Source organism: Chrysemys picta, chromosome 1 (assembly GCF_011386835.1).
Source record: "Chrysemys picta bellii isolate R12L10 chromosome 1, ASM1138683v2, whole genome shotgun sequence".
Classification (NCBI taxonomy): Eukaryota; Metazoa; Chordata; order Testudines; family Emydidae; genus Chrysemys; species Chrysemys picta.
This window is the reverse complement of record NC_088791.1, coordinates 61,935,773-61,948,132: the sequence shown is the minus strand read 5'-3', so window position 1 is coordinate 61,948,132 and position 12,360 is coordinate 61,935,773. Positions and strand designations below refer to the sequence as shown.

General features: G+C 43.7%; 1 protein-coding gene across 2 annotated transcripts in view; it reads left to right on the top strand.

Annotated features, from left to right (window-relative positions):
* PPM1H (protein phosphatase, Mg2+/Mn2+ dependent 1H) overlaps positions 1-12,360 on the top strand; it is a 194,379-nt gene that overhangs the window by 155,775 nt on the left and 26,244 nt on the right. For both annotated transcript variants that reach the window (XM_065558065.1, XM_005303176.5), the window contains exon 7: positions 10,348-10,411. In XM_065558065.1, coding sequence (XP_065414137.1) covers positions 10,348-10,411 — 64 coding nt within the window. The remainder of the gene's footprint in view (positions 1-10,347; positions 10,412-12,360) is intronic.

The window sequence follows — 12,360 nt, the reverse complement described above, 5'->3', positions numbered from 1 at the left end:
AAAAGGAGAAAAGTAGAGCCACGAGATGCCTTAGCAGTTCCCCACCATTTGTGCAACAGACCCCTCTCCTCTGGGTTCTCTGTGTATAAAAAAAAAAAAAGGATTTTACCTCCTCGAATATATTTTAATGTGAAAATCTTTTCTTTAGTTTGTGTTGCTTATTTCTGCCATCTTCCCCTCCCTCACAACCACCACTCCGTTGTACAGGCTTTTTGAGTATTTTTAGCTCCTCTTTAGCACCTTCCATGTTAGGTTTTCAGTTTACTTGTACACACCCATTCAACCTCATGACATGAAGATGACAGCTTCATGTCATGAAGCATCAGCCGATTACAGCAAATGTTTTCAAAGACTGCTTAAAGTCAGACACCTATATCCATATATAGGGTCCTAACCAAGGTTCTGAGCCAAAAAAGCAAATAAGCATGTGCTTAAATTTAAGCACATATTTAAATACTTTTCTGGATCAGGGCCTGAGTTGCCTGATTTTCAAAGATAGTTTAGTGTGGTTAAGGAACACTATCACTCCTCTCCTTTGAAGGCATGGTAATAAGTGGCTAATTATTCTGGTTCAGTGACAGTAATCAAATATACTATATAGAGAACCAGTTCCTGTAGATTAATGATTTGAACACCCTTTATTCAAAGAATTAGTTCCAACCTTTGTTCCCCTTCTATCCAGAGACAGGTAAATAAGGGATCATTTCTAGTCAGTTTCATCTATATGTTGCTCAAGGATTAAAACCCCACTTTCTAGCTGTATGAGCTGGGAATGTTGGTTAGAGAGAAGTAGTGTAGGGGTATTGAGAACAGCTTGTGTTCTCAAACCTGTCTGGCTTTGTCTCTCAAACCCGTCTTAAAGGGATGCCCCTAGCCTTGTTATCAATGCAAACGGAACATGTCTGAAACTGCTGTCCTTTCTTTTTACTTAACATAAGTGGCTCGTGAAGTTGCGTGTCAAGCGATATCCCCTTGAAACGGCGCCACATGCCATTAACTGTTTCCATTGGGTTGTTTGCTCAGGTTTGTACTGGATGTCTCATTGGGGGGACTCAGCAGTGCAAGTAGGGCTGTACGGTCTGCTGTGCCATACCAGCAAGATATTACAGCCAGTATGGCATACCAGAAAGAGACAGGAGGAGCAGAACATGGGGCTGCCGGGAGGCCCCACGTCGGCAGCTCCTCTGGCACAGCTGTACCACCTCCAGCCCTTACACTCAGGGTCTCTTCTGTCTGTACAGCAGCCCTGCCAGAGGTCAGGGCGGGGGGCGGTACAGCAGCACCATAGGAGCTGCCTGCCTGGGGCTGCCCTCTGGCCCCAAGTTCTGCTCCTTTCCCCGCTGCAGTTCCCAGGAGAGCTGCGTCTCTCTGGGATCTGTACAGCAGCCCCGCCAGAGGACAGGGCTGGGGGAGCGGGGCTGGGTGTGATAGAGCTACGCCGGAGGAGCTGCCGGCGTTTTGCTCCTTTCCTGGCTGCGGTTCTGAAGTCTCCGACACACACAGCAGGAGGAGGACAGAGACCCCCGTTCCCCCAGGTAAGGGGAGTGTAGGGTGACCAGACAGCAAATGTGAAAAATCGGGACAAAAATCGGGTGGGGGGGTAATAGGAGCCTATATAAGAAAAAGACCCAAAAACCGGGACTGACTCTATAAAATCGGGACATCTGGTCACCCTAGGGGAGTGGGTTATGGGGAGGGGACGGGAAGAGTGTGGGGGCCCCGGGCTGGGGGAAGGATGGGGAGGAGTCACGTGAGGGGGTCACGTGCCCCCCGTTAGCTGCTCCTCCCTCTGCCCCCGTACTGGTAAGAAATGGATTCCACTTGCACCACTGGAGGAACTTGCAATGGGCTCTAGCAACTTTGTAGTCAGTCTCAGTAGAAAAGGAAAGCATGGCATGGATGTGAAATCTGAACTACCCTCTCATCCGCAGAGCTGATCCTTCCCAGAGTAGGGCTGAGGCCTGTTAGCAGAACTGCAAGGGATAGTTTGTGTTATCAGTGCCAATCTGTTCATGCCCAAGGATGTCAATACGACACTTTTCACAAGTGATAAATTCACTCAATTTTCTTTTTAAATGAGTATATTTAAACAAAGTTGATTTAAAATACAACATATTTTTTCATGTTTTATAAAGCCAATTTAAAAATTGTGTATGTAGAAAACTAACAGATGAGACAAAACTCGATCCATATTTAGGCACTAACAGGTTTTTTTGTTTTTGGTTTTTTTTTTCTTGAAAATTCAGCACCAAACAGTTCCCATTGATATCAATAGGATTCACTGGGCACGCAGGAATTTTGAAAACCAGACAGGTTCCTAAGTTTAGGTTCCTGTTTTTCAAAATCTGGGTCTTTGTGCCTAAAAGAGAAGATGTGGACATTCATAACCTTTTAGAGGATTTTAACTATTTAAAGAACGCTTTGTGGTAGCTGCTGTCATTATCAACGCATGGGAAGTTTGTTCCAGAGATTGCCCTGTGCAGGACATTTAGCAGTGTCCTCCTAATTTTCTGCAGTGTGCTTAGACCAGATTCCACTTAGCATATGAGTAACATCATCTAGGTCAGGGATGGGCAAACTTTTTGGCCCGAGGGCCACATTGGGGTTGCGAAATGGTATGGAGGGTCAGGTAGGGAAGGCTGTGCCTCCCCAAAATGCCTGGCTTCCTTCCACTTCCCGCCCCCTGACTGTCCCCCTCAGAACCGCCGACCCATCCAACCCCCCCTGCTCCTTGTCCCCTAACCACCCCCTCCCGCGACCTCCCACCGCTAACCGCCCCCCTCGGGACCCCACCCCCTATCCAACTCCCCTGCTGCCAGTTCCCTGACTGTCCCCCTGACCCCTATCCAAATCCCCGCCCACAACAGGCCCCCCGGGACTCCCACTCCCTATCCAACCCCCCTCCCTGGCCCCTGTCTGCCCCCTCCTGGGATCCACTGCCCCTAACTGCCCCCCTGGAGCCCCTCCCCAGCCCCTTTTGGAATGTGGCCCTGAGAACATGGGCAGAGGACTCAGGGGGAACAGGGGTAGCCGCACAGCCGGAGAGAAGCGGCAGTTCCCCTTTAAATGCCACTTCTCTCCCGCCGGCTACGCGGCCACCCGATGCTTCTCCTGAGTCCTCCAGCCCGGGCTCGCAGCACTCCTGCCACCCGCACCGTCTGCCTGCTCCCCTGAGGCTGCGGGTGAGCCTCCCTCCCTGCTCTCCCCTGCAGGGGGTGCGCCAGTACTGAGCTGCCCAGCGGCGGGGTGAGCTGAGGCTGCAGAGGAGGGGGAACAGCAGGGGAGGGGCCGGGGGCTAGCCTCCTGGGCCAGGAGCTCAGGGGCCGGGCAGGACGGTCCCGCGGGCCCGATGTAGCCCGCGGACCATACTCTGCCCATCTCTGATCTAGATCTTGGTTGCTTCTAGTTTTGGCGCTTCTTTTGGCTCCTGATGCAATTTGGCACTGTTTTCCAAAATGTTGGTACTGAATCCAAATGTAACTTGTGGGTGGTGTGTATGCTAGGCCTTTACTGAGTATTTCTGGACTGCAACAGTCTTTCACAATTACTTTTATTTTTAAATGAAAAAAAAAAATCACGAAACCAAGTAAAAAATACCAGTTAGATCCATCCAAGTACATGCCACCCTTCTTTCTTTACTTTTTTCCTTTTTCCCTTTTAAACCCAGTTTGTGATGGAGGCATTGACAGGATTTAAGGAGGCTCAGAGCAGTAAGCAATATCACAACCTTGCTCTTACTACTACTTTTGTCATGCTTTTGTGGCCATTGCTTTTTTCTGAGACATTGGTCAGGAAAATAAGGAGAAAACTGAAGGGCTGTGTCATGCACTTCATATTTTGTACAAAACTGGCTACAGAGCTTGCTTATACACACCAGATGTGTTCATCGTGAGATCTTTTAATGCTCTGCTAGGTATGGCTGAGGTTCATTTGGATAAGGTAAATATTGTGCCACCTGAAAAGTATAATACAGTTCAGCATTCCATTCCATTCCATTCCATTTCCCCTTGCAAGTTCTACGTTCCTGCCATTTACAATATTTACACTATCATGCTGTCTTTGAGGTTGAGCACATATCAGTCTGTCAAGTGTCTCTGAATCATACTTGTTTTCTAATTATATGAACCAAATGTGTAATAACTTGGTCATTTGGCTCTCCATTAGTTGCAGCGACTGGCTGTGGTCCGTTTGAGTCATCATCGTCTTGTTCTGCGTCTGCCATCTGTAGAGTTTTTGTTCTGTTGTTCTTTCTGAGGAACAAACTGTAGATGTCAATGGTTTCTGCTGTACTCTCCACTGTCAGTCTCGATCACATATGATCTGGGTGCTGAATTCTTTTTCTTTACAACAGTTCGAGTTGTCCATCCTTTTCTCCATCCAGTTTGACATTAACACAGTCACCAGGCTCTAGACCTGGCAGTTCTCTGAGTGACCTCTGTTTAAAAGTGTACATAAGCTCTTTGAGCCTTTTAATCCAATTTGGCTACTCTCCATGTGTGGCCACTTTGGAAACAGGTTCTTTTCCAAAGTTGGAACAGTAGTTCTGAGTTGTCTTCCCATCAGGAGTTGTGCTGGACTGTATCCTATAACTGCTGTGTGTTGATCTGTAACTCAGAAGAACAAGTAATGGATCTTTCTGCTGTAAGACTTTCTTGGGTGTCCGTACAGCTCTCTCAGCCTCTCCATTCGCTTGTGGCTAATGTGAGCTGCTAACAATATGATCAAAGTCATATTTCATTTGGAATGACTTAAATTCTGCTGCAGTGAATTATGGTCCATTGTCCATCACTAATTGTTCTGGAACACTAATATGAGCAAAAGCACACTTCAATTTCTCAAAAGCACTGTGACATGCTATGTCTTTTAAGTAAATTATTTCTATATACCTGGAAAAATAGTCCACTATGACCAGGTAAGGATGTCCTCTGACTTTGCATAAATCTGCAACTAGCCTCTTCCAAGGTCTGTCTGGTAGAGGTGTTTGTACAATATATGGTTCAGCCTTGTCTCTTAAGTTGATTTGTACTGGATCTCTTTTCAAAAGTCTGATATCATCAAATCCTCTGTCAAGTTCTTCCACCTTTCTCCATAGGCCCATTGTGACTGGCATGCTGTCTTTGATCCTTTGATCACATGCATTCTAAAAGCATTGCTGTTGTCTTTGTAATTTGTTTCTGTGGTGAACAAGCCCATGTGGTTCAGAATACCTCCAGGGCTAATCAGAGCTGTGTCAGATGACTTCAGCTGTGGAAAGGGCTGAGGGTGATTGTAAGTCCCTTCTGAGATGACTGTGACATCAGCTCCTGAGTCAATTTTAAAGTCAATAGTCCTGCCACGAATATTCAATTTAAGTGATAGATCCCAGAAACAATGGCTCTTGATTGTCTGTAATACGAGTCAATTCCCTAACTGCGTTGGTGAGGCAAACAGCTGCAAAATATCCATATTTCATGCATTTATTATACTCTGTGCTCTGGCTGGACATGCATCATTTCTTGGAATATGACTTTTTTTCCACACCTTGTGTATGTAGGGAAGTTCTCTCTCCTTGCCTCAGGGGTTTTATGATGATGACTTTTAACGCATAAATGTCTTTTTACAATTTCTAAGCTAGTTTTAGGTTTTATTAAGTTTGTCAGATTTCTCTAGGTTTTGCTGTTTCACCAGTTCAGAGTGTTTTGCTATTTGAATAGCTGTGACTAGGGTTAAATCTGTCTTCAATTGTAGCTTCTGGGAAGGGTTTTCATCTGCTAATCCAATAGCCAGCCTGTCTTTGATATTTTTATGTTTTGCATTCTGAAAATCACAGTTTTCAGCCAATGTGTGCAGCGCTCTTATAAAACATTCAACATTTCCCTCTCGTTCTTCAATTCTCTGGTGAAAACATGCTCTTTCATAAACCACATTTCTCTGGGGTATAAAATATGTATCAACATAGCCTGAACCCTTTAGCATAGACACCTTTGTGACTGTCTTCAGTAAAATCTAAGGATTTAAAGAGATGCTCTGCTTGCATCTCCATAGCATAAATTAAAGAAGCTGAAGTTCTCTGTGGCATTGAAGAGTGGCATGTTGATGAGATCCTGCAACCTTCATTGCCATAGGTGCCGACTTCATGGGTGCTCCGGGGCTGGAACACCCACAGGGGAAAAAAGTGGGTGCTCAGCACCCACTAGCCCTCTGTCAATCAACTGTTTGTTTGGTGGCCCCCTGCCAATCAGCTGTTTGGTGCCCACTCTTCCCCACCAATCAGCTATTTGGCGGCAGGCAGGAAGTGGCAGGAAGAGGTGTAGTGAGGCCAGGGCACTGGAAGAGGGGGCGGAGCAGGGGCAGGAAGAGGCGGGGCGAGGGTGGGGCTTTGGGGAAAGGGGCAGAGTGAGTGCGGGGCTTTGGGGCAGAGTGGGCATGGAGCACCCACCCAGAAAAATGAAAGTCAGCACCTGTGTTTATTGCTGTTTTCCTTCTTTCTGAAACCAGTGTTGCTTTGTTCCTTCTGTTTCTGTTCTTAATTTACTCCTGACACCATGTCATGTACTTCTGTACCAGATGTGAACTGGCTACAGAGCTTGCTTATATACACCAAATGTGTTCATCATAAGATCCTTTGATGCTCTGCCAGGGACGAAAGAGGTTCATTTAAATAAAAAGCCACCTAGTGGCTGAACAGTATAATACAGTTTAGCATTTCATTGCAAGTCGCAACGAAACTGCATTTGTTTTGTTATCAAAGGGAGCTTAGGTTGAATTATATGGATGTTTCAAGGGGGCTTGTGCTGGCATTTTTTACAAAATGGAAGGTTCCTCTACCTCCGCATGCATCTGTTTTATGACATACCAATGGCCATATAGTATCTTTATATATACAGTGTTCTCTCTATAAACAACACAGGCAAGCGTAAATGCAACTTTATTTCTTAAAGTCAAGTGAAATAGCCCAGAAGGTTGTAGCCTATGTGAAATCAACAGTAGGTTTCACACAGTATAAATCAAAAGGAGCTTCTCAGTTTCCTTCCTCCTCCCCAGTGGAATCACTAAACTACTGGCTGAAAAGCTGTCCTTTATCATTCTCCTGCAGGTCTGAACTTCACTACACACGCTTCTCCCTCTGGGGAGAGGAAGAGAGACCAAACAACATTGCTTAATGCCCAACTGAAAGATTCTCAGTCATTATGGTGATGAATATATAACAAAATTAATGATGAATTAATAACAAACGTTATTAATAATGTTATCTTATTTTAGCACCAACCGTGTGTCTAGCACTGTCCATAAAGGCATAAGGACAGACATGCTCCTTGCTCCAAGTAACTTACAGCATTGTAAGAGAATGGGAGAACCAGAGGCTTAAGCATTTTTAACTTTTCTATAGTCTTGTGGGCTCAAGATCAGGCTCAGCTTGTTATTAAAAAAGGAAATTGTCAGGGAGTTAGTACCATGGCTTAGTGGTGTTTGCTATTTGAAATATAACAAGCCAAAAATATTAGTTTAGAAATCTTTCGTGGCTTGTTGGCCTTACTAGACTATGATATGAGAGCCATTTGGATCCATCCGGTATGTAATATGGAATCACATAACATCCTGGTTACTTGGGGTCAGATTCTGGCTAGCCATAATACAGCCATGCTGGGAAATGAAACCTCCCCAGTCCTCTATGGGGCTAGCTTTGGGCTCCTCCCTGCATTTTTGGTTTAATTGGGGGTGGGGAAATGTGCTTCAGAGCAGGTGGGGAGTGAGTGGAGCTGTCGCAACCGTTCCCCTCAATATATCAGCCAAGTTGGGGGAAGGGGAGGAAGTAATCTGCATCCTTTTCAGGCTATAGTTAGTGACTTTCTACTGGAAACAAAATAGAGAGCAAGTGAGGGATTTGTGACTCTTAAGACCTTGCACCGGTTACCTAAATTAAAGGCGGTCACCCTGTAGCTTTTTAACGGGCAATCAGGAAGCTGCCACTGTTTCCCTGGCAGCTCTGCTCAGACACAGTGGGAGAACTGAGCCCACCTTGTACAGTGGTGATAGGTGTTATAAGTCCTTCCCTGGGCTGCTCCTGGGCAACACACCTACATATGGCTCCATATGCAGACGGGTCTCATGCTAGCCCTAAGGTTGCACATGAGGTGATCTATGACTCCTTTTCCTTTCAGATTCTGGATCTGACCTGCTTCTATCCCCCATAGAAAACCCCAGGAAGACATCACTCAGATGCTTTCTCAACAGTACATTGCTGCTGTGCACTTCAGCTCAGTAGCCCCACGTGCTCTCCTCATTGAGATGTTCGCCATGTATTAACCCTGTTCCTCCAGCTCTAGAGCATCCCCCGTTCATTCACTCCTGTAAAAAGACACCCTCTGGGCTGTCCCATCATGGAGACTCATGACTCCTGTTCTTCCACAGATTCTGCTAGTATCTCATCTTGGTTCTTTCTGCTGTACAACTGACTTTGTTCCTTCCATCAAGAAACTAGCTTTGCCTTTGAATTGAATCAGTGCACTAAATTTACTTGGTGTGTCTAATAGAAAAATCGTTTTTTTTTTGTTTTTTTTTTTTTGGTTTATTTAGGGTGTGAGAATCACATCATTTTTGTAATGGACAGTTTTCTCCCCAAGAAAGTGGAAGAACATCAACCCAAGAAATCATCCTTTGGCTGTACTAGCTCAATAGCTTAGAGCATAGAAAAGACTCAGTTGTGCTTCCTACAGCAGAGCCAGTATTTCCCCAGTTTGTAGCTGTATTTTTCAGTCTGTAGCACGAATGCCTTCTTTAACTGTAGTATCTGGGCAGTAGCAGCTACATAGAACATAGATTTCACCAAAAAAAGTGGCTTTCATTGTATGATAGACTTTATCTGCTCCAGGAGCTGCATTCAATGCACAGGGTAAATATGCAATTATTATTATTATTTTCACTCAAATACATTTACCTAACTTTTTAATATGGAAACAAAAATTGAAAAAGCTAATTTTGACACCAGCTGACCATGCAAGGCAAGGTAAAGATGAGGCTTAAATATCATGCCTGTGTCACTGCCTCTTGATCATTACTTGCCCGTGCTGTGCCAAGGTAGTGCAGAACAGGTACTTACGTAATGTAACACCCTGTATTAATCCCAGCTCTATGCAATATTTCAGGGTAGCAGGCGGGGTTGTTACAGGCGGGTTTCAGCATAGGATTTCAGCCTTAAACTTTAATTTCCTGGCTTCTGCTGGTTTGTGTCACAACCTTAATGTTGTTTAAACCTAATTGCATTTGATTCCCATGACTTCAAACAACCAGTCCAGCTCCAGAGCTGAACATTAGGTGTTGAGGCTCTGGGTGAGACTGACAAGAGGGTGCACTACTGTGCATTCTTTTTTCACACTCGTGCATTCCAGTTCAGTGCTGAATACTGATTTGTTCTCTCAGGTGATGTGTCCTTAGGTAACTCAAATGGTGGGGAAAGGGAGAAAATAGCAAAGGGAAAAAAATGTTTGTCATATAGAGAAGGCGATGGAGGTGAATCCTGTTTGATGTTTCGGGCTACATACCTAAACCCAGCGAGCACCCCATTTCATTGATCTGAGAATATGTTCGGTAATACAAAAGGATTCTCAAGAGCTATAATAGTTACAACCGTCCATGTTTCTTAATTTCTCACCAGGAAAATTGCTAACCTTTTAACCCCATCAGTGCTAAAAAATCAGTTGTGTAAAAGGTAGAGTATGCGCACATGGTGTAAACACATTTAGAGGATGAACTCATTCTTCTCTCATCTCTCAGCCATTTGAAAGCTGTTGTGAAACACAGAATTTCTGGCAACCTTGAATGTCCTAGCCAAGGTCAAATGGGCTCTAAATATCTTCTCACGCCCTCCACAATATGAAGCTTGCTTTGATATAAACAGCTCCTGAAAGCGAGAACTGGATCTGAGAACTGTTTCACACTTCAGCCATCTACAAACTCTGCTGTTTCTCACAGTTTCAGATTATTAATGTGAATCCAATCACTGCTCTTTATGGCAATGTATAATTGTACGGCTGATGCCATGCCCAGCAATATATCTCCCCTCCTACCCCCTTCGCTAATTAGGATATTGTTCCAGTTTACCTGTACTTTCTTCTGCTTAATAGAAACAAGGACAGCTTGGTGTTAAATACTGCATGTTCTTTGGATTAGCTTTTCTTTTGTTCAAATAGCACAGTTCTGTAAGGAAAATCTCTACACAGAAAAAACAAAAACAAATTGGCAGCTTGCTGCAAAGATGGAGTCTCTAGGAAAAAATAATAAAAATATACACAGCTGCTTGTGTTAGGGCACTGGGTCACTAATTGAGTGCAAGCTTTAAAAAAAATATGTTGTTTATCCCCCCCACAGGGCATACAAAAGCATTGAAGAGGACGACTTGAAGTTTCCCCTTATATATGGAGAAGGCAAGAAGGTAGGCATGTGAGCTTTCCTTGAACCAAAGGGATAAAGAACTCTGTGCTGTTTACCACTCAGTGTAGCCTGTGGCAGTCCAATGTTTTCCACTCAGTATCTCTTTATTTTATCATTTTGACAGCTTGAAAGAATATTGTGTCTGACATAAATCAGTCTCTGCTGTTTTCAGGGAGGGAAAAGTGCAGTGTATTAAAAGGTAGTTTTATAACAAACTTAGTCATTTGTTGCTCAATTTACTTTTGTTTTCTTACATGCACGCAGCTCGTAAGAGTGTTTTGTATTGTTGCAAATAAGCTAAAATGAGACAATCTTAAATTGCTGTTCATGTGCAGATAGTTCTCATGGCATGGTTGCGAAATGCATTTTTAATGTGGATTGGTTGGGTGAAGAAGACAAAAATCTATCCACTTTGCTGAATAAAACAGCAGTTGTGTGTTTAACCATGATTTACAGTATATTGAGATAAAGGAAGCTGTTGAAATTCTGACATAAGGGGAGGCATAGGTGGGTGTGATCTCAGGGAAAGGTAACACATTTGGAGTGATAAGAACTAATTTTTTTTTTAATGATAATTTTATCCAAGTGCCACTGTGTTACCAATTGCATGATTATGAACAGCAAGATTATTCGCTCTAATCCCAACAAGCCTAGCTAGACATAGCAATAGGATGAATATAAGGACAGAGAGGTCTCAGTTTGCTGACATTAGTATGCTCACTGTGTTTCCAAACAGCATTTCCCCACTGTTTGGATTCTTATTTGAATACAGAAATATGCAATCTTCAGATATAATCTAGTTATGAAGGATTCAAACCTGCTGTAGCTTATCTGCAGGTTTGATGGGATTGGTTCTTTTGTTTGCAAAGTGTTTGTGCACCTGTTATTTTTAAATTTATTTTCTCTTTGTTTTGTGGATGTAGTGTTTTAATGTATAATGTTATTTAAAGTAATCTCGGTCACTAGCTGGCATCCATAGCATAAGCTTCCTGGTTCAGAGGTGGCCCCAGATTCCCATCCCCCTGACTGGAGGGTGGTAGGAAGGTTGTTGGGAGAAGATGTTGGGTTCATTGCCCTGTGAGAGTATCTTGCTGGCTGCTCTGTGGCATGGTATTAGTTAAGGAAGACTCAGGAGTTTCTTGGGGGAATGGCTGATGTTTCAGGGGAAAAGTGCTCTAGCAAGTAGGTGAGGTGTCTGAGGTAATTGAAGATCTTGTCTGTACTGGTTCTGCAGTCAGGAGAAGCACTTTGAAAGAGGGTATTGGGGAGTGAGGTGCATCTCTAAAACTATTGCTGTTCCCAGTAATGACCCTGTTCATATTATTGTCACATCAGCGATCTGAGTTTGCCTCATGGTTCTTGTCTTGCCAAAGGAAATATGTGGCAGCACTCCATTATGAAGAGACATCCTGCTGCCTTTGTTATTAAACCCCCAGGGTTGTTGGTTTTTTTTACTTTTTATTAAGGCAAAATTAAAATAAAATGTTAACATACTAAACCATATATTACTTATTCAGGATCAGATTAATATTCAAAGAAACCGGCTAAAGATTTTGGCTTGCTGGTTGAGCAGCCCCCCCTCCTCTGAGTATGCTAAAAAGAGTGCCAAGTGTCTAAATACCGATCTTCTTTTAGGCACTTCTCTTGTGTACATTCTTGGTATGAAAGCTTTTCCATTACAAGAACCGTCCATATTTTATTACACAACAATTGTATAGGAGGAGGGGGTCACATTTTTCCAATAATGTGCAACACAAGGTCTAGCTGCTAACAAAAATGTAATTAATTTGTAGTTCTGCTTAAAAGGCCAAACCTTTACTTGAGCTTTAAGGAAGCAGATCAGGGGATCTCTAGGATGCCAGCATTTTGTCATAAAATGAATCTCTTTAATAATTGCCTCCGCAAACCATCTAAATCCTGGACACATCCAGCCTATGTGCAAGTAAGTTT